General features: G+C 36.4%; 1 protein-coding gene across 3 annotated transcripts in view; it reads left to right on the top strand.

The window, feature by feature from the left end:
* The window catches only part of Pappa2 (pappalysin 2), a 592890-nt gene that overhangs the window by 472984 nt on the left and 96122 nt on the right, over window positions 1-23784 (top strand). For all 3 annotated transcript variants that reach the window (XM_087194134.1, XM_087194135.1, XM_004853387.3), the window contains 2 exons: window positions 13679-13814; window positions 14016-14232. In XM_087194134.1, coding sequence (XP_087050260.1) covers window positions 13679-13814; window positions 14016-14232 — 353 coding nt within the window. The remainder of the gene's footprint in view (window positions 1-13678; window positions 13815-14015; window positions 14233-23784) is intronic.

The following is a 23784-nucleotide window of genomic DNA, read 5'->3' on the forward strand; positions in this document are numbered from 1 at the left end:
TCTTTGAATTTCTTCAAAGACCATGTATCTGTAGATCAAGTTCATAGAATTTATCAAGTACTTATTGTAAACTCTAGGTGCTTTGGAGGATAGAGAAACAAACAGAAGGGATAATTTCTTCCAGAAAGTGCTTTGAATCTAATACAAGTGAAGCAATCTGAGAAGTACACACTCAATAACTAGTTGTTGTTTGGTTCAAAAGGAGACAGTTGACATATGCAAAATAATATGTTCATGTTTATTTTCATGGTTGCTCTAAAATGTCTTCAATTTTGAGTGGCCTCACTCAGTCTGGACTGGTTACCAATCCTAACAGGAACCACCACATGCTCATAGTATTTTAAATACCAGGGTCTTCCACATCAGCTATAAATTATAGGACCACTTCCTGGAAAACTTTGGTAGACAAAACTTAGGTAGACAAAACTTAAAGCTTGTTAGCCACAATTCTTCACTTTCCTTGTTTGGGTTCAAGTTGCCAAACACTGAATATGAATCTTTAACATAAAATACACTGTTTAATTGATTTGAATTTCAAAGATGAGAATCCTTAACAATATGCAGTGAGAAGGAACACATTTACTAAAATTTACTCTGCACAAAATATTCTATTATTAATTTTCACACAAATTCTCTATTAAAGATATGCTTTTCTTCATTATATAAATGATTACCTTATAATTAAGAGATTCTAAGCACTTCAGATGACATAGCTACAGATATGTAATTCAAATCCACTTTGTTCTAAAGCCCCTGGACCTTCCTTTCTGCACCAGGGGTTAGGAAACACTTGCTTCAAAGAACCAGATAAGAAACACTTCGGGGTTTATGGGCCATGTAGTCTGTGTCACAACTACTTAGCACTACTATTAGCATGACAGCAAGATTGCAAGGTAGCTATAGACAAGATCTAAATGAACGAGCCTGGGTATGCTCTAAGAAAATTACATTTGTGAGCAATGAAGTTTACATTTGATGCGCTTTTTACATTGTTTACGTTATTTTTATTTTGATTTTTTCAACTGTTTGAAAATGAAAAAAACAAAGCCAAACAATTCTTAGCTAACTGGCCATACAAAAACTGGATGTGGGTTAGAGTTTGCCCATGGGCTGTAGTGTGCTCTATAGTTTTGGTTCTGAAGAATACTATTTATGAGCGGTTATTTTATTTCTGTAACAAAGCAACATACTCTTTTAATTCTACATAATAAGCCACTACCTCACATTAACACTATCTTGTACTGTGAGGGGATTCGGTGATGAATGAGTTGCCATCTAGACTTAAGGGGCATATGTGACAGGATGTATTTACACAGGTATTGTAGAAGATATAACATCACAATCCATAGGCTACAGATAAAGTACAAATAGATTTAAAAGTTCCTAGCAACTGATTGGACATAGGGAGATAAAGATAAGCCTGTCTTAGACTGAATTCTCCCAATACCACATCTTCCATTACCCCCCCCAACACACACATACACACACTTCTTCTTGCAAAGCTTTAAAAAAGATGTAGTATAGGTTGAGTGAAAAATCACATGAAATGAAAGTTTTCAAGGCTCAGAAGAACTGGCGATTCTCTTTGATTATGGCAGGTTGGATTCCCTAGGAAGTAGATTGTAAAGATGGAATTTAGTATGCAAGACCTTTATTAAGGAGTCGCCTAGGAATTAACCTCTGCAGGAAAGAAGGGAAGGAAACATGAGTGAGTAAAAAAGGAACAATCTCAGTGACTGTTCATACAACTCCTATGAAGAAGTAATATACACTGTCACAAAGGGCAAGGCAGTAGGACATGCAGAAAGGCTGCTATAAGGTCCTCATATTAGGCAGAAAATAGGAATGTTGTGTTAATGTAGATTGCAACAAGTTAGAGGTGCGTATTATAATCTTGAGAGCAATGACAAAATATACATAGATACAAATAGCTATAGGTAAAAAGTCAAAAGGAAAGATTAAATGGGATAAAATAACTTGATTCACCCACAAGGAGGCAGGAAAAGAGGAACTAAGGAGCAAATAACAGATGGATCCAAGAAACCCAACAAGAGAAAATAAATGCTAAGACGGTAGCTTTAAACACAATTGTATCATTAATTACATTAAATGTAAATTGACAATTCCACATAGTAGGCAGAGATTGTCAGATTACATAAAATTAACCCCATTATATACTGTTTATAAAAAACATACTTTAAATATAGAGACATGTAGATTGAAAGTAAAAGGGTAGAAAGTTGTATACTATGTAAATTCTAAGCACAAGAAAGTTAAGTTGATGTGCTATGGTAAGCCGACATCAAAACAGAAACCGGAGATAAAGAGGATATTTCATAATGATAAATGATCAACTTATCAAAAGATATGACAATCTTATTATAAAATGAAACATCTAAAATAGAGCTCTAAAATAAATGAATTAAAAATCTAAAGAACTAATGAAAAAACAAGTTTAAAATCATAGCTGAAGATTTTATCATTCATCTCTTAGTAATAGACTGCCCTAGGTAGTAAAATTAATCATGAAAATGAGGATAGATATATGATTTAAAATCATTATTATATATCTTGACCTAGTTGACATTCATAGAAACACCCCATCCAACAACTGTATAATGTATATAATACATTCACCAAGATAGAACATATAATAGATCATAAAATAAGTTATGGCAGTTAGGAGGATTGAAATTATATATAGAGTACTTTCTCTGACATTAGCACTATTAACTAGAAATGAATAACAAAGATATCTAGAAAATTTCCATTTTTTGTTATTAAGCAATAGATTTCTAAATAATCTACAGGTCAAAGGAGATTTTGTGATGGGAATTAGAAAACGTTTTGAAGTGCATAATACTGGAACAACATATGAAGATTTGTGGGTGAAGTTAATACAGTGCAAACAGGGAAAGTGATACCTTTAAATATCTATGCAGTACTTACAAACAAAAGATGTAAAATCAATGATCAGAGTTTTTCCATAAGTAATTAGGAAAGAGCAAATGAAAACAAAAGTAAAAGCAAATAAGAAAACAACAGAGAAGGGTAGAAATTAGTGAGATAGAAAAGTCTTCAATATCACCCATTTATTTACTCTCTCTGAAAATAGAAGACAGAGCAGTTAGATTTTTACTTTTATACTTTTTGAGATAAAAGAGGTTAACATAAAATAGAAAAGAAGTAAAATTTTATCTTCTGATACATTGAGTTAATCGCTGAAAAGAGAAAAGAACAACCTGAAAATTACTTGATTTGGTATCATAGTTTAGTAGAAATATTACTAAATATATTATGCTCCTAATTTTAAACAACTACCAATAAAGAAAATATAATTAAATTTCTCAATCACAGTAGCAATAAAATGGTACAAATAAGTAGAAACAAACCTCAAAGATTTTTGAAGGATCTCTAAAGAAAGGCTACTGAGTGACACAATGAGAGCTTGAATCAAGAGAAACAAACCAGCTCTGAATAGAAAGCCAATCTCACATGAATGTCATTTCTCCCTAATCTTTAAACTTCACAATTCCAACAAAAATCAAAAAAGAAAATTTAAAGGATTACAAAACTGATTTTTAATATTTTCATAGAGATTATGAAAAAATTGAGTTATCTGGTCGTGTCTGATGCAAAAATATATCATAAAATTGTACTGATTAAACATCCAGAGTACCAGGCAGATCAACAGAACAGGAAAGTTCCAGAATGTACCCGCAGGTAGACATACATGGAAATATATGAATTTAAACTTCCAAGACAACGAAGGTAGTGTTCTTATTTCCGTATATCTTTGCCCGAAATTATATAAATTTAATCAATCTGATGGGAACAAAGTGATGTTTCATTTTTGCTATCATTTACAATTTTTCTGACTGTTAGTGGGATACAGCATCTCTTTATGTAATAATAATAAGCATTTATTTCCTTTTCATTTATAATGTAGGCAAGTTTATCAGTTTTTACTAGGATTGCAAAGATATTTTTTATGTTATTTTAATAATTGTGCCTTTCAAACTAACGCGTTTGACATACTTGAAATTTGTTTTTTTATATAGCAGAAGGTAGAGATCTATTTCTTAAAGAAATATGGTAGACCAAGTTTTATAACACTGAAGTATCCACTTTTGTCCTGATGTTTTGTGCTACTCTGTCTTGATTGCTGTGCTTGTCATATACAAAATTCTGGACAATGCCTGAGTACATTTTTCAATTCTTGTGCTCCATTTTTTTTCTCTGTTACTTCTGTGTTCCTTATAATGCACTATTTTTATTTCTATAAATTTTTATTACTTAAACACATCTGGTAGAGAATGTTCCCTATTCCACATTTTTGCACCCCTTTTCCAGAATTGAAGTAGCTGTTCATTATTTGTGAATGCTTACTTTCCATATAAATTTTAGACTAAGCCTTAGATGATTGCTTCTGCCTCTTGCAAAGCATACTTCTATGTGTGTGCTGGACTGAACCACTTGGTTAGCAACAAATGATATAATTATGTGGATTTTCTCTTTGAATCTGTCATTACACTGATTCTTGTTATAGTGTTTTTTAGATATCAAATCTTTTTTGCCATTGTGGAATTAACTTAGATGTTTATCGTATATTTTAACATGTAATGCTGAATTTTATTGACTAATCTTTTATTTAGGAATATGCATTTGTATTCATATGTTGACTTCATCTATATATTTCTTTTTTAATATTCAGATTATTTATGTCTCATTATTAGTACAGTATACTCTGCTTTTTATTTTCTGAAACTACTCATATAAAAGAGAGATTATCTGTTCTTTCAAAATTTGGCAGAACTCACTTTGAAGCCAATTGGTTCTGGGTTCATTTGAGTGACAATTTTTAATTGTCAATTAAATTCCTTTTATTTCTATTAATATTTTCATTTTTCTAGTTCTTTTCTAATTCAGGATTATTGGATATTTTAGAAAAATTACTCCACATATTCAAATTTAGTGCTGATAGTTGTTTGTAATGTATTTTACCACCCCATTTACACTGTATGGTTTTGAAATTTTTTATTGTATATGCTGAGATTTGTCTAGTTTATTAGCATCTTTTAAATAGCAACTTTTAGTATAATTAATTTTTCTTTTAGCTCTAGTTGTTTCTTATTTCATGAATTTCTGCCCTGATTTTTATTATTTTATTTCTTCTTGTTTCTCTGAATTTATGTCAGTGTTCTTTTTCTAGTTCCTTGTGTTGAATGGTGATTTGCTTTTGGTATTCCATAATTTTTCCTCCTAAATATTACTTTAATTGTATGCCATAAATTTTGACTTATAGAGCTTTTATTACCATTTAGCTCTAAGTGTTCTATAATGATTCATAATTTATTTTTAAAACTTTGGGTTTTAATAGTATTTTTTTGTTTATTTCTAACACTGATATTTCAGAGAATTGCTTTATTGTGCCAGCTGTGACCTTAGGAGAGGCTTTTTCCTCCCTTTGGACTTTCATTTTACTAGGAAGCAGTTAAATTATGAGTTTTCCTTCAGTCAGGAATTAAGAACTAGTCCATAATAAAACTATGTACTCTGCATTAGCTCATCAAAAACATTCTACCACTTTTGCTAATTTTCTCTTTATATGTTTGTTTATATACCTGAACATCTACAAAATCCTTTCTTCCATTACTCTCTTCATTTGTGTTCTCTGCTCTTCTGTTTCTAGCTTGACCCATTTTTTTGTTTTTTAATTACTGAAAAAAACGTGCATTTATTTATATTTATTTTTTTCTGGTACTGGGGATCGAACTCAGGACCCTACACTTGCGAGGCAGGTGGGTGTGCATATATTTATATCGTTGTGAAAGGATTATCACAATCAACTTCATATAAGTGCATTCTTATATCTTTCCAACATTGAGTTACAGTAAAAATACATGGAGATGAATTTAAATTTTACATAAACTATTAATGATATTTCATATAAGTATTTACAGATAATATTTGAGCATACGAAAAATAATCTTTATCAGGTATTTGAATTTAAGTGAGCATTCTCTTTGTTGGTTGACTTGATTGTTTTGCTAAATCTGGCAACTCTTCTAATTTTTTCTTTTAACAGTCAGGTACTAATCACGTATTCAGTGATGCCTTCAACCACCCAGGAAGCTGCCCAGATTTCATAATTTAGTGAAAAAGAAAAGAAGCCACTAAAGTCAACCCAAGACCACTTATTATAGGGTCTTTTATAGAATTCTAACAATACTAGTTATCTGAATTTTCATTCTGCTTTATAAGTGGAGCAACAAATTAGTAGGTGGTGTAGAAATTGGAAGAGAACATGCGTTCAGAAGAACAATGTTATAACCCCTATTTTTAACATTAACCAGTCAAGTAACCTTATATAAATTATGTAATCTCCTTGGGCATCAGATTTCTGTTTAAATTTCTTTCAAATTAGATGTTTAGATGATTCTTACTAGCTCCTCATTTAAGTTTGTGGTTTTTGGTGAATTTTTAAAAGGACATAGTAAACAAATATGATAAATAACAATATTATAGTCCTAGATCCTAAACTGCTAAGGGCAAGGATAGTATTATCTATTGATACTTTCAAAGCCTTGCTACACAAAGTGTGGTTGTCACCCAAAAGCTTGTTAGATATGCAGGATCACAGCTCTGTCAACACATGACCTGCATTTTAGCCAGATCCTTGGGTTATTTGTATGCAAGTTCAAGTTTGGGTGACGCTACTTCAGAGGATTAACTCACCACTCAGTGAAACAATTGATGTTCAAAATGATTCAAATTGTCTCCTCAAGTGAAAATTCATTGAAGTACAGGATTCTCTATTTAATAGGGCAGAAATTTTTCTAAGATATATTGGCATAATTTCTATATGTACGATGAAAATTTCTAAAAATTTCTTATGTGTCAAAAGAAAATCTTTTGTTATTGGGAACACTAATATTTGTGGATCTCTGCATTTCCTGGTAATCCTGCAAAAGCAAAGATGATGATATTTCCATTAAAAAGTAGCCCAGTATCAAGAAATCAACCAATAACAAATGCTGGCGGGGGTGTGGAGAGAAAGGAACCCTTCTCCATTGTTGGTGGGAGTGCAGACTGGTGCAACCACTGTGGAAATCAGTATGGAGACACCTCAAAGAACTAGGACTGGAAGTCCCATTTGGCCCCACTATTCCCCTGCTGGGGATCTTCCCAAAAGAATTAAAAGTATCATACCACAGCGATATATGTGCACCCATGTTTATAGCGGCACAGTTTGCAATAGCTAAAGCTTGGAAACAGCCCAAGTGCCCATCAACTGGAAACTGGATAAAGAAGATGTGTTTTTTTTTTATAAAATGGAGTACTACTCAGCCATAAAGAATGAGAAACTAGAGACATTTATAGCTAAATGGATGCATATTGAGGCTATACTCTTAAGTGAAATAAATGGGACACACGTGTGTAAATAACAAATAGTTTCTCTAGTGTGAGAAACTGAAAGTGTAAATAAGGATTAAAATGATTAAAATGAATAACTGATAATTTGAACTAGGAAGAAAAGGTCCAAAGGGGTAGGGGAAGTGGGAGGGGAAGAGGAAAGGAAAAAAGGAAAAGGAAAAATTACGAAAAATGGAAAAAGTGGAATCAAAATCTATGTAAATAGGGAAGGGTGCAGGGGGTGAAGGGCACACAGGTACTGTGGAAAAAATAAGACCCAAGATACATCATGTACAGGTGCAAGCACCTAATGTAAATGTAAACGTATTGTATACCTAAAATGTACCACTAAAAGAATTTAAGCGAAAAAAAAAAAAAAACTAGCCCAGTGCATTTGAGGAGGAGCTCCATTTTCCAGTGGCTAAACAGTTTATTTCCAGAGAGTAAAGAATTCCTTTTTCTTTTTTCTATTTGATTGCTAATAATATAACTTTTTATTGATTTTACATGGAAGTTTTATTGGTCCCAAACATGGCAACTTCAGCTATTCAGCTCCATGAATAATTGGGATAGAATATTTTCATACAGAATAGACTCTGGCCCTGCTGGGCTATGCCTTCATTTTTCTGCTTGCCTATGGATTCTTGTTCCCAAGAAGACCTTATCCAGCTGTATTTCATAACATCTTTTCTCATTTTTAGGCTTTATCTTAATGGGCTTCCCCCAGGATTCAGGATGAGATAAAGATTTGCACGCAGAAAGGTTGTTGAGAATTCCCCTTGGGATCTACCGTCTGTAGGGGAGTGAAAGAACTAGAATTGGGCAGAGGTGGGTGAAACTGAAACAGCTACATGCAGGTGCTTGCATCCCATGGGAGCCAGGATGGCCTTTCAGAATTGGCCTCCTCTATAAATCACTGCTACCAAAAGGTCACTGCACACGGGCTGCCTACCCTTCACCACTCCAGAAAAATGCAATGACTTTTCATAAGGAGATCATTCTTTGCTATGACTAGAAAGAGACTTTGCAGTATGGTGAGTGCCACTGTCATGGAAGAGGGAATATATATGACATATCACAGTGTCCATGACAGATTTGGTTCTGTCTTCTGATCTTCTTTCTGAGTCTCACAAATTTTTTCTAACAGTTTTCTTGAAGATTTAGTGTTGGCATTTGATATCATCATTTGAGGAAATGCTCTTAGAAAGAATTGAGCCAGTCATCTGATTTGACCCAGTCTCTTTCCACTCACTTGCCAAATAATACATTTTTGAACATCTGTCTTTAGACAGTGGGGGCCACACTTCAAGTGAGGTTTCTTCTTCATTCCTCAAAATTTCAAGTTGGCCTTATTCTTTTGAAGAAAAGACCCACATAAACCCATGATGTTTATGGCCTTACTTTTACTATGAAACAATAAAACAGGAAATCATGTGGGCTTTGACCTATACCAAAAGGGTTGAACCTGAGGAAGAAGTTACATGAGGCTCACCTCCACCTCTATTGCCTCTATTGCCTCTATTGTGACTCACACGTTCACGTATAGTAACAATCAAAATAATTAACTGAGAAGAGGTCAGTTGTTTTACACTCTCCCTTTGTCTATTAGATTTGGGCTTCAGGAGAGATCCCTTGAAACTTTGGAAGTTCATCTCTGCCTTGCCAAAATCTCTGAAGTCTACATAGTATTATTAGCTTGAGCCACATAAAATTGCCAACAGTTGATAATTTTCCCCTATTATAAATGCAAATGGCTCAACCAATAGTACAGGTATTCTTATTTTGGTTTCTGTTGACCTTAATTAAACCATAAATGACTCTTAAAGATTTTCTCAGCTCTCTAAAATTATACACAACTTTTCTGGCTAAGTGTTTACGTGACTTCATTTTGGGGGAACAGAAGAGTCCCAAAGGTCAATAAATTTTCTAAGGAATCTATGATTCTCCACTCATCTTAAAGTAAGGACACTGAAGCAATCAAAAGGATACAGATCTTAAAGTGGGAAAATGTGAGTGCCCTCCTCTCTAGCATTTGCCTGGGGGAAGCCACCAGCTCTTACAAGCTTTGTTTCCACTTCCATAATTAAAATTTTTGTATCCGGAGGATGCTATACTTAAAAACTCTCAAGTAGGAATAGAACTCCAGTTGGTGTGGCAGAGGCTCCGGCCAAGTGCGCCATCACATGATGGGTGCACACCTAAGGTGCTGCTGACGTGCCTTCTCCTGGCTGAGGACTTCCGCTTCCCTCTAGAATTGGTAGATGCCATAGATGTGAAAAGAGATAGGCACAAAAACACAGTAACACATAACTAACCAAAAACATTTTGAAACCTCAGAGAGGATTCTTTTCAAGTTTGTGGTACAGTTTCAGGGTCTGCTGTTGGTGACCACCACACAGGGTGACCTGGAAGTTGAAACGCTTGGCTTGGGAGCATGACGAGTGTGTTGGAGCCCAGAGGGCAGACTGGACAGGGATTTCTTAAGCCTGAACAATTCTTCATTAGAGACACATTCTTTCAATTTTATTCTTCACCCGTGGCCAGCAGTTAGATCGAGGAGTTAATGTGTAGCCTTTGAATGAAAAAGCAGCTCAATGTGTGGGGCTGGCTCACCTCCACTGTGTGTCAGTACTTAAATATCTACCTATCTATATCTATATCTATATCATCTATATCTATATCTATATCTATATCTATATCACTTGATTAATTGATCTATCCTCTATTCATCTCCATCACTATCATGTATCTCTATCATCTGTCTATATTTCTATCATGTATTTCTATCTATCTATCTTCTATCTATGTATCTATCAATCTGACCACATATCCCTGTTTTTCCTCTATATATCTGTCATCTGTCAGTTCTGTATTTTCTCTTTATTGTGAAGTACTTTGTGATGCATACAATGAATTAATTTCACTGGCAATCCTAACTTGGGACCATTTCTTAGACATTTCAATATTCTAAAAGACTCTCCCTTTCTTGAGATCTAGCTATAGTTTTTCTTCCTTGTAGAGGACATGTTAAATTAACTTTATATTGCCTATGTAATATGGGAATGTAATCCCCTATTAAAGCAAATAGTAAAATGTTACAGATAAAACTAACAATGCTTTTGACTTTCCAGCATTTTGGATCTTTCTCTTGGGGCATGTTAAACTGAATTTTCTTAAAAAAAAATCTATTAAAAGATCTATGTATAAAACTGTACAATGGTGCCTCAGTACTCATTAATTGGTTCTTGGAGGTGTGAGAAGTAGCAAAAATATTGAGTAAATTAAGCAAATTTTTTTGCCTGGAAAGGGTACTATGAGTCACAAGGTGAATGAAACCAACAGGTTCTATCTTGCATTTGAGCACCAAACAAATGATGAGTACCAGGACAGAATTTTACCATCCAAATGCATTGAGTACCAAATTCAAAGAGTTTCAAAGCAGTCGAGTATAAAGGAATGACTATATTTTTATAGATTCCATTCTTAAAGTAGAAATACATAATATACCAAGAATCTCAAATGTTGACAGTTTCTATGAAACCAGAATCTAGAGCACCACTTCACATTTCTGCAAGCATCAATTTTGAAAAGTATATTTAACATTTCAGCCCATAAGTTTCAGAAAAGGATAATTCTCTTTATATATCAGAACATAAAAGTATACATTTTACCTTAAAATTATATTTTTTTCATTGTTTCTTTCTATGTTGCAAACTATATTAAAAGTATTTCTTTGGGGAAATAGGAATTATTGAACACTGAATCTTTACTGTATAATAAGCACTGTCCCTTTTCCCCTCATGTGACTTCATTTAATCATCACAGTAACCATGTGAGATAGACATTATCTTTATTCTCAGTTATAAGAAAGAGAAACCCAGGTTCCGGTTCTGACAGGAGAGATGGATTGCTTGGGCTTAACTACGTAGTGAAGATTGATCAAAGCGCCAAACCCAGAGCTTCTGCCCAGCCAACTCTATCACACAATGAATTTAGATAGTTTCCCTTACTCCTGCTGAGACTGCTAATGCACATATGCACAGATTTTGACTAGTCTCTGCCCTTGAGGTGGCGATATAGTAGTTGTGTGAGAGAATTTATACTTTCTTGTGCTTCTAGTTGCTGCTGTGGGGTATACTTGAAAGTCGCGTGAAAACGAAACATGGCTACCTTTCCCATGTCACTGTGAGAGGATATGCCCAAGACTCAGCGCCCCATAACTTGATCCTTTGTTTCTCTTTGCTTCATGCAGACCAATGTTCCCCTGCCTGTGTGATCTTTGTAAATCTTACCTATGTTTTTCCTACTTAACCTCTGGCCTGAAAATCCTGATATAACATTTCCCCACAAATCATGGCACCATGACTCTGCTCAGAAGAAGCAGCCTTTACATTTAGAAGTGATTTTGTATTTAGGGAGCTTAAGAACAAAGGGGTATATTGCTAAGAATTACAAAGTGAGTTGGAAACTCTGGGCATGGGCCCTCAGGATGGAGAGGCCCACATCGTCAAAACTGCCTCTACTAACTAACTTCAGGTAGGTGGTGTCTATTTTGGGGCCCAGCAGAAGATGGAAGACTGAGCTCTTCTGTTCCTTGTTAAAGCCACCCCGCACTTCAGGTCTGAGGCCCATTGAAGTAAAGCCACCAGGTACTTGTTTGGACTCTGTTCCTGGCTCAGGAAATGACCCAGAACTGTCTTTCAGTGCTCAGCTCTCTTTTGTGGTGTATGAAAAGGGAGAGGTTATGGGAGTTCCCAGAAGGCTTTGATGTCATTTGCCACTAGAGTCCAGAGCTTTGAGTTTGGCTTTTCGTTTCCTTAGGATGTGTTTCATGTCTAGCCCGCACCCAGCCGGGGACCGAGGACTTCATATTGGGCTCTGTAACCTATGGGTCTGGATGTTTCTTAAGTTATGAAGGAATGTTTATTACTTCAAAGAGGAGAAATGAAAAAATAAGGGGAGCAGATACTGTAAAAAGTGTGTCTAGCCTGTCCCTCAAAGGAGGGGAGACAGGAGAGCTGTACCACCCTGATCACTGTAAACCCTAAATCACCCTAATTAAGCCAGCAGTGCAAATGGACACTCTATAAACACACTGCCAAGACTCAGGAAACACCAGTCTGTGGATGAGAAAGAATTTTCATTAAAATAGAAAACGTATTTTACTCTGCCACTCCCCACTTTAGAGGTGGTCACTGCCATTAGATGTTTTGCTGTGCTTTTACACTGAGAATACATTTCCTGGGGCCACACCACCCTTCAATCCTGATAAAAATCCAGAAAAATTTACATAGGGCTTTGTAAGGTCCAGGTTCTAATCATAAATCTCAGATACAACACTAGGGAAAGTTGGGGACAAAAAGTAGGGGTAATGCTAAGCTCTAGGAAATCAAACCAAAGTAAACTGTAACATCATGTAAGTCCAGTATGGAAAGAAACATTGAACTTTTAGCAGTGGTTAGGAGGAAGGCTGCATTTCATTCTTGAACTCTATGATTTTTTTCTATTAAAATGTTCCTGGAGACAAAGTTTTCACAGTCTATTTTGAATATATGATGTAGTATAATCAGCCTAAACATCCTAGAATATTCCTTATAAATAACGGAATGTTCCTGTGCCTTCAGCTTCACTTGTTTTCCACCCAGTGACAAAATATATAAGCTTGGGGCACCAGAAAAACTGCATAAAAATGAAGCAGTTTTTCAAGTTTCAATTTCAGAAGCAACAGATTCTGCAGTAGCCCCTCTCCCATGTTGCAATTCACATGTTAAGTGACAAATTCTGAGAAAATTAGGGGGATGTAAATAGGGAAATGGAGAGGCTTAAGTAGGTGTGGCAGTTCAGAACTTCAGAACGACTTGGTCTGTTAACTTATATATTGGCTCACTGGTCATCTCGTCCACTTCTCTCTCCTTAGTGAAAATGATATGTTCACCGGCTTTGTGGAGGATTAGCGTCAACAGCAATGTTCTCCAAGGGATCTTTTTGAGAAACGTAAAGAAAGACAGGTACAAGTTGAAAAAGAAATATAAAAGCAAAAACAGTGCACTAAGCAGTTTCAGAAAAAAAGATAACCTACTTGGTAGTTGAAAAATCTTCTGTCCCTCTTATGATTTTTGGTGCGACCTTGAACACTTTTCTGTGCCTACTCCCATATTTTTCCCACTTGTTAACAGTGAGCTATCTGAGAACAGACGTGGTGTGGCACATTCCTTGACTGCTTATGAAAATAATGGCTCGTACGTATATGTGCTTTGCCTAGGTGTGTTTTAGTAGACCTGGAGTTGCCACAGCAGTTTTCATTTTCTTGACATCTGATGGCCTGGGCCCTGGGAAGCATCAGCGGCCAACAGTAACTCTGTACCTGACCGATGTCAGTGGAAGCAACCACTCTCTTGGTGAGTCTGAGGATGATTCCTTTAGAACCACTAGAGGACAGCAGTAGATCCAAGAGTCAGTTTGATGTCTATTTCTGATATTGTTTGGGATCTGGCCTGTATCACATAGCTCTGGAGAGAATAAAATAGTAAAATAGATATGGAAACCTGGTGCTAGATGAATAGCTTGAAATGTTAATCCATCTTTTCACTTATCTTCAGGAACCCATGAACTGTCATGCCAGCAGAACCCACTGGTTATCAACGTGACCCTTCATGCAAATGTCCTCTTCCACTGTACCACCTCTGTGCTGCTGAATTTCTCATCCCCTTTGGTGGGCATCTCAGCAGTGGCTCTAAGGACATCCTCCCACATCAGTCCTTCAGCTCCCCATAACTGCATTGCAGAGCATGAGAGGCAAAATCATCAGGGACAGAGGTACAAAGTCCCCTTTCTTCCGTTCTTCCCTTTTATTGTGGTTGTAATATGCTGCTGTCATTTAGATTGCATCTGTTGTATAGTATTGTATCTATTGTGGTTGCTTTATCATTAATTGAAAAATGAATTTAGGACCCACTAAAAAGTCCTAGGAAATAAGCAAAGAATAACTTGTGGAAGGCACACTGGGTTTTTACATTTTGCTCTTCTTTCCTTAGCTGAGCATAATTTTATGTAAATATTTAACATCTTTACAAGGTCTTAACATCTTTTTTACATATAAAACCACTGACTTCAAATCAACATTGTTATATAAACTGCCAAAAATTCTTTGCCAAAAACTCAATGTTCCCTGAGCAATGTATATTTTTCCACTTGCTCCCACCTGGACAGTGTAGACAGCAAGTTTACCAATTACCTCTAAGGCATGTCACAAAATCATTTAGGGTTATACCTGAAAATAGGCAATATATAAGCTACATGTGTCTTTCTCTGGGCATCTGTGATTGTCATCATCTAGATATATGAGGGTGACTGGATTCCTAGAAGCAGATAATACAAGAAGTGTACTTCACTGTGTTGGTGTGCCCAAGATCAGGGATGGAAAGCATACCAAACTCAACAATCTGTATTACAATTGGGAGAGAATTATTCTGTCAATAGTCTAATCAAGTGGGTAAAACTAAAGATAACAAAATTCACTGCCTTAGAACGTGGGAGCTGAGATCACTTCTTTATTACTAGGGATCAGGAGATCAGGATTCTAGTCACAAAAGCTGAGGTTCCAGGTGGTGCTCCATCACCAAGGATGAAGTCAAATGCCACCATTCCCAACTGAGGTTACAGAAACCCAGTCCCCAAAGGGACAGGGGTTACACAGTTCTAGTAGAGTATGTAAGTTATGCATTTCTCTACAGCAAATCAAAGAAAATTTTAGTGGCTTAATACAACCAACATTATGTCACAGTTTCTTTGGGTGAGGAATCTAGATGCAGCTCAGCTGGGTGCCTCTGGCTTAGGGTCTCTTCTGAGCTGGCAGTCAAGCCGTTGGGCACAGCTACAGTTACTAAGGCTTGAGAGAAGTTGGAAAGCTTGCTTCTATGCTCACTTACATAGCTATTAGCAGCTTCAGAAGATCCATGACCAAGCTCACTCCCATAGGTATAGGCAGTGGACATGTTCAGATAGGCATGATTCAGTTTCTTGACACAGGGGCCTCTTTTTATATTGAGTGTCTTAGACATGGCAGCTAATGACACAGAAGAAAAAGTGAGTCAGAGAAGGTGTATTGGGTACATGATACAGTGCCCCAGAGGGAAGCCACAGTCTTTTAATAACATAATGTTGGGAGTGACAGTCTATTCATTAGCAAGAGTCAGTAAGTCCAGTCAATACTGAAGGGAAAGGGTTTGCATAAGGACATACATCACTGGGAACCATATTAGGAGCTATCTACCACTTACAGTAATAGTAGTTTATGCTCATTGTATACCAACTGTGTACCAGGTACACTGTGGCATAAGTGCCAGGAGGGGAGAAAAGTCTGCATACTGTACATTATGACATTAGCTACTTCATCTGCGACTTAAAAATGTTCCTAGTGAGCAAATAACTCCAAACAGTAACACAAAAATGTAGACTGTTAAAATAGCATTCTTTATTAGAATTATTGCCTCTCCCCCATGTATTTTCAAATTATTTCCTCTACTATTTCTAACTCTGGCCTTAAGCCATACAAAATTTCTTTCAGGTCCCTGAAACATGTGTTCTTTATGAGCTTTGCACATAATGTTCCTACTTTCTTGAATGCCTTCCAGTCCTTCTTCACTTCAACTCATGATCCACCAACAGGGTTCACCTCTGTGAAGTTTTAGGAAACTCTCACTGTTTCCAAAGGACACAATACGTAACCCAAATTCTATAAAAGTCACTGTCACATTGGGCGGTAACTAATTATTTAGTTCTTGTTCTTTTCTATTAAACTCTGAGCTCCCTATAGTGGGAGCTCTGCTCAGTAATTCTCAGTACCTAGCAGAGACGCTGGCACATAGTAGGTATCAGGAACTGTGTGTTGAGAGACTGTTGCTGACTTTAATTGCTCCCTGGAACAGAACTAAAGAAGCAAACCAATAAAGTTGTAGTCACAGCCTCTTTAAACGTGAGGCCCAAGAATTCCCCTCACCATAGTAGTTGTGAAACTTCAACAAAGAAGTTGATTAATTATGATCACCGCTGGTAGTTCTTCACTTATGTTCATGTGGCACTGTGGGAAAAACAAGTTTTATATGCATGCACGCAAACCAGTGGAAATAGGATCTGATTCTCCAGTTTACACAGAGTGTATCTGGAATGCATAAGCATTTCCAAACCACATGTGACTGACAGGAGCCATGCAAATTGGCTTTTCTTTCTCAGCCAGCAGATCAGTGCAATATAGTAAAATTTTATATGCAGGAAACTTAATAGATCTCATATATTTTTGTCACGAATATATTTAAAATCTGAATCTTTATGTACTTTTAAAATATAGAAGTCTTTTTGTAGCCTTGTGTCAATCACAGTTGTATATGTAGATACATCATTAAAATGAAACCCTCAAATTCGGAGCATAGTCAGAGAGATTTCTGATTATCTTCTTTTTACCCCTTATGACTTGAATTCCATTAATACTTACATGGACAGGAGAGAGCTGACAGATACCTGGCAGTGTTATCTATTTTATGTTTAACTATTAATGAGCTTTTCCCTGTTCCTCCTACAAGTCTACATCTTTAACCAACCTGATTGGTCCAAAAATTCTCAGCTCAAAGACAATAAACCTAAGTCTTTCTCTGCCATGATAATCATGGTATTTGCACTCGTCAAGTCATTTCTGCCTGTTTGTTTCCCTAAATACCAAAAATGCAGGAAAAAATAAGAACATACAAAAACTCTTATCAAAACCAAAACCCAAGTCTGGCCACGAATGCCTGTGAGGATTTCTTCTTGATTGCAATAATGTGTGCTGGAGTTAAATTAAGAAACATCATTGGAAACCATAGCACACACTTGCTGTGTTCTGAAAAAAGTCAACCAAGGAATGAAACCATAATTAAAGAAAAGGACACAGCTTCATTCGCTGGCCCCTTTGGCTTTATTTTTTTAGGTGAATAATGGTACTATTTATTTAGATTGGAAGTCTGAGTCATAGACAAGTCCAAGGAGAAGAGGACCAAGATTTTAGAGTTGGATTATTTTGAATCTGTTATGTCTACCAGGCATCCAAGCCAGAAAATCCACTACAGAGTTGTCTGTGTGATTGTGTTTTGAGATAAAAACCCAAGGTGGATATAATTAAGAACTAAGGTCTTAAAAATAGATTGTGTGGAGGTTTAGAAGAAAGGGAGGTAGGAAGGAAGGAAGGAAGGAAGGAGAGAGGGAGGGAAAGAGGGAGGGAAAGAGAGAGGGAGGGAGGGAGGGAGGGAGGGAAAGAGGAAGAGAGGGAGAGAATATTCTTAGCTTTGATGTATTTCCTAGTCTTGTTTCCTATTCTGGTATGATGGCTATCCAGTTTATGACCCTCTGGGCTTAGCACCTGATCATGATCCTTTAGTCTTAAACAGCAAGTTTGGTTTTCCTGTTCCTGTTCATCAGTGTTCAACATGAGCTCAAGTCATTCTTACCCCCCTGTTGTTTCCTCAGTTTTGTTCACTTTAGGGAATAACCTGTCACAGCTTCAGGATCAGGCAGACCTCCAATTACCCTAGGATTATTTTTGATAACTTTAGCGAGTAGAAGCCATTTTTTGTGTCAATGTCATAGGATTTGAAGTGTATCTGAATAATCCAGGTAATTATATGTTAATTTGCCTAAGTGAGTAGATTAGCTTGCAGATGATCAGTACTCTTAATCTGCTTTGGAAATTCCCAGGGTCAAATCCATAAGAATTTCTTAATAGATAAAAGTTACTGAAGGGCACACAGTTTCTGTTCTCATCATATTGATACAAACAACAAAAAAAAGATTGTAATTCCTTTGGCCCTAGCTAATGGCATATTCGTAGGACCCTCAGTACTGAATTTCTGGAAATGAAGAACATTATCTCCTTTTCCAGATCATGAGCTGATGGCAACGTTTGAAACTTCTGACTACTCATCTCTTAACAGCACTTATGATTTCCTTTCTGTTTTCCTAGATTTCTCTATTTACCTGCTCTACAAGAGGTGAGAATGTGGTGTAAACCTTCCAAACAATTGTACTTCCTTCAGTTTTTCCTCGTATTTCAAATGGTTTTTGTTTTTTCTAATTTTATGTTGCATAGTTAGATGTATAACTATTGGTGACTACTTGATCTTTATTAGAATTACATTTCCTGCCAAATTTTGCCCCTTTAAATGCTTTTGGCTGTGAATTCTATTCTGTCTGGAATTAAAATTTCCATCCTTGCTTTTCACTTTGTATTTGTTTGATAAATATTTGCCTTTCTTTTATTTCCAACCTTTCTTTATCTTCACTGCCAATGAGCCCAGGGCACATTGCTTTACTCCACTGTTTACAGAGACTGTAGTTCTGTGTCAAACTACTTTGATATTCTATTGTGAAGATTTATCTCATGAACTTTAAACTTCTTGCATCCTTTAGAATCTAGAGTGTCTCTGCCTTTGGGATGTTCATCTCCCAGGGTTTTGCCAGAGGTTCTACATCCTCACTTCCCACACCTTATGTCACTAAGACCCTTATACTTCCTGACCTGAAATTTTGAAGTGAGAAAAGAGAGAGTGGTATCAATGAGAATAATGGATAGAGAACGTATTTCTGGCCAATAAAAAGCAGTGCTCAGTTTTCTGGTCTTTATAGGTGACAAACAAGGAAGAAAAAGATGACTCATTTACTACTTTAGTGAGAAGAAGAATGTGGGGAAAAGAAGAAACAATTACTTGTTCCTTTGCTTTAATATGGTTCCATTCTTTATTTCTTTTAGAAAATAAAAGGTACATGCTTTGGTTTTGTTACTAAAAAAGGAAAAGAAGCAGGGGTATGAACTCAACAGGACAGGTTTACAGAACAAACCTGAGAGGGCCTCTCTGGGATTAGAGACCAGACCAGCTAACTCTCATACAGGCTATAAAGTCTTTATAGTATAAAAGGTGTTTATGTGCATAAAAAAGAGGGCAGTGGAAGAAAAAGTCACAATGACACTTTTGAAGGAAAAGAGTTCAGTGCAAAGGAGTTGTGGCTATCCTGCCAGCATTGGGCTTGAGGACATACAAGGAGGTGGGTGTTGCTTGTCAAGGGCTAGGCCAAACAATGATTGGGAATTATAGGGCATAGCTGTGCTTATTGGACCTTATCGACCCATGATGATATATCTGCAGCAGGTGTAAAAGCATAGCAGGGGGAAGGGATTTAAAATGGTCTCTCATTCCTCAAAGAACTAGGACTAGAGGTCCCATTTGACCCAGCTATCCCCCTGCTGGGTATCTTCCCAAAAGAATTAAAAGAATTAAAAGAATCATACCACAGCGATATATGTGCACCCATGTTTATAGGGGCATAGTTTTTAATAGTGAAACCTTGGAAACAGCCCAAGTGCCCATCAACTGAAAACTGCATAAAGAAGTTGTGGGTTTTTTTTAATAAAATGGAGTACTACTCAGCCATAAAGAATGAGAAACTAGAGACATTTATAGCTAAATGGATGCATATTGAAGCCATACTCTTAAGTGAAATAAATAGGACACACGTGTGTAAATACCGAATAGTTTCTCTAGTGAGAGAAACTGAAAGTGTAAATAAGGGTTAAAATGATTAAAATGAATAATTGATAATTTGAAATAGGAAGAAAAGGTCCAAAGGGGTAGGGGAAGTGGGAGGGGAAGGGGAAAGGAAAGAAGGGAAAGGAAAATTTTTAAAAATAATAAAAAATTTAAAAACTAAAAATAAAATGGTCTCTGATTAGACTAGGATGGCAGTGGTCAGATTCTTTCAGGTTTTGAATGACATTTCTGAATTTAACTCAAAAGGAAATCCCCAAAGATTTTAAATTCCAATCTTGGTTTTGGGTATTGAAAAGAGTTTCATATTATTCTGTATTGTTGATCTTTGAGGAGGAAGCACAGAGAAATTACCTTATAATATTCTTATGAGATTAACTGAAAATAGTACATGTAGAGTTTATAGCACCTGCGAGCACTGGATTAGAGCAGCACCATGGCAGTTCCCATACCACTCCCTGTCTCAATTTGTTATCATCCTCCTTTAGCAGCTATGCTAGTAAGCGATCTATTGACTCATTGTTCCTAATCTAGCCTCACCACCTGCATTGTAATGCCAGAGTTGGTTCTATTAATATGTATCCTTTACCAGCTAGCACCATCCTTCACAACTGCCTTAAGAGAGGAAGAGGAAGGGGCTTCTTTTCTCACTTCTGCGTGCTTGTGCTTTCTTCTCTTTTGCTGCTGTGACTTTCTCAGGCAGTGTTGCCCAGGACACCTGCATTCAAGCATGGCAGTTGCTTGGGCTCCTAAGGCACTTGTTTCAGTTGGCTCTTCATCACAATCAACCAAGGTGTTCCCACCACATTTAATGTGTTATTAGTGTCCCATTTTCCATTCACAAGAAGCTCAGTATTGTACTCAAACTCAAAGGCACAAACAATCTGATACCCAAGCCTCAGTTTTGTGACTCTGTATCATGGCACCATCCCCAGTACCATTCTACGTCGGTTGGGGCCCAGTGAGGACAGTAATTAGAATAGGGAATGTTTACTATAAACAATTATTAACTAGCAAGAGGAGATCAACTTCTAAGGGGTAATGAGAACTCTAATACTTTTAGAATTGGTGAAGGAATACTCAAGGAAGAAACAAAAATGGCAAAGGCTCCCCATCCAAAGCTGAGAGTCACTGTCATCAGAGAGGGTAGGGCTGTGGCACACTGAGGCAGAGAAGTTTGCTAAGGTCCCACGAGATGGGGCTGACAATCAAGAAATTGCCCAGGGCAATGCTGATAAAGGATTGTTATAAGCTGCATCCTAGGGAATTACTGGATCTTGCTGGAAAGCTGCCTTGGGGTGCTACTAAGACTTTCTCAGAGGCAATGTCCTAGGCACTGATGAAACTTGAAGGCTGAAACTTGTTGGGAAACCAGCTGAGTTACTGGTAGAGCTTACTAGGACATGCAAAGGATCATTGCCACTCAGTAGGTGGTGAACAGCATGGCTGTCCCGCTCACCACTGCATTCCAAGTGCTGTGGAAGCAAGCACAGGAAAGTTCAGAGGACTGAAAAGAGAAGCCTCTGCACTCTGCAGTGTCTCTCCAGTGATGTCTACTGAGAAAAAAACAACATCAGGCTAACTAGCAAAAGGAAAATGGTTCTATGCCCTAGTTCTAGAATCAGAAATTATCCAATGAAGCATGAATTTGGAACTGAGTGGTGGTGTAGTGATATCTAGCAGAGATGGTCTCACCAAAAAACCAAGAAGAAATCCTTTTGCTCTCTGCCTTTTATTCAAGGTAGCATTTCATGTACGTTCTTGGCTTTTAGTAAGATCATTTTTCAGTACAATTTCTAAATGGATTGAGCTTAAGTAGAAATGTGTCTTTTCTTATTTTAATGTTTTGATTTTATTTTAAGTCCAAGGCAAACTTAAAGTATAAATGTTTCACTAGTTTATTTAGTATGAATTTACATTCTGATTGAGGTAGAAAACAAGTAATGGATACTCATACACATAAAACTGTAGTGGATACCTAAGTGTGCTTTAAAGTATAGCTTATCAAGGCTAAGTACTCTAGTAAAAATTCAATAGGATACTGATCTTTTAAAATGAATATTCATGTCCAAACTTGATTTCTTTCTTCTATCTGTAGCTTACCCCTCCTCTTTCCCTACATAAATACAGTATATATAATATGCATATTATATATTATATATGTATTATATATACATGCATGCATGCTTTATAGTCCTTTTCATTATGGACAAATGAGAAGTGATTTGTAAAAATTTATTTTTAATACAATGGATTCATATTAAATACACATTGCTATATTTTACTGCATGTAGAAGAAAGCCTTCTTTATTTCATATCTATTAATTTTCTATAAAATTTAATGTAAATTGATGTACAAAACTAATTATTCAGAATGTCAAATTTATGTGTGTGTTTGTGTGTGCTTGTCAATGTATATGTATACATATGAATACAGAGAATATTCATCACCCAAAAAGTTTGTAAATGCCACATATGCCAGGAATCAATTTTTTAGCAAAGAAATGAAACTTTGCCTAATTTGAAATTAACAAAACTATAACTAGAATCCATGTGATTTTTTTTTTCTAGTAAGGAAAAGCATCCATTCTAAGAATGGCTGCTTCAGAAATATATTCATGTCTATTCATTTCTCCCAAGATATCCTACCACTCCTTCTCAAACTGTATTTGGATTAGTATAAGAGTCATTTAGCTGGTCCTAATCTAAGAGTACGTATATTTTAGATATATTTAGGTAACCAAGCATCTTATTTTGAGGAATGGTGAAACAAAGCTAATGGCTATGTGTAATGCAGATGAGTTAGAAATATTTGATAGGGTAGGATATTAAAATGGAATTGTGGAGATATGTTGGATGTTTGGAGATTAGTAAATTTATAATCTAGATAAGGATAATTTTGTGGGCAGAATCTAGGAATTTGGGGTCATTAAAACAAGTGCAGTTTGGCCCAATGTCTATGAAGAATTTTCTTTCTTAAGAGAAAATCTGAGAAAAAATACTGTAATCCATTTTCTCTGACATAAGAAATGCAGGTAATCCAAAAAATGAAACTGTAATTTTGCAAGCCTAGTTTATGTGTTAATTTTTTTACCGTTTTTAACAGTATTGCTATGAATTTAGCAATGCATTTATAAACCAATGCACTTATAATCTCATAGTTTTTGAAGGTCTAGGCAAGGCTGAGTTGGGTTTTCAGTGGGGCTGTGATGAAGTATCAGCCTGGCATAGGTTCTCATCTTAAGATTTCTTTGCAGAAAATCGGTTTTGAAGTTCATGCGGCTGTTGGCATTTGGTTCTAAGACTGTCAGACAGAGGGCCGCAGTTTCCTGCTGGATTTTTGGCAGAAGCTGCCCTTACTTCCCTGCCATATAACCACTTCCACTGGGCAGCTCACATGTGGCAATTTATTCCTTCAAAACCAGTGAGAGAGGAACTGTCATCAAAATTACCTTGCAACATTTTGCGTTAGAATCACAGAACTGGAACCTTATCGATCATTTAGAAGAAAGTGATTCCATCTGCACTTGTGTTTAGGGTTTACACAAGGGCATGGATTCCAGAGGGCGGGGATCATGTCCACCATAACACACTAGCCTGGACTATGAGAATGTATGCATAGATCTTGGAGTTACAAGTATTTAACTATGTGTTTCTCATTTGATAGAGTCACACACTGTAACCATGTAATTTCAACTTATTAGACAGCATGGGGCACAGGGGAAACGTGAAAAATTAGCATGAAGGAAAAAGGATGAGGGAAGGGTAGTGATTCTAAAAGCGAGGTCTTCCCACAACA

This window comes from Heterocephalus glaber, unplaced genomic scaffold (assembly GCF_053883595.1).
Source record: "Heterocephalus glaber isolate CG9 unplaced genomic scaffold, H.glaber_assembly_v1.0 deba00001600, whole genome shotgun sequence".
Lineage (NCBI taxonomy): Eukaryota > Metazoa > Chordata > Mammalia > Rodentia > Bathyergidae > Heterocephalus > Heterocephalus glaber.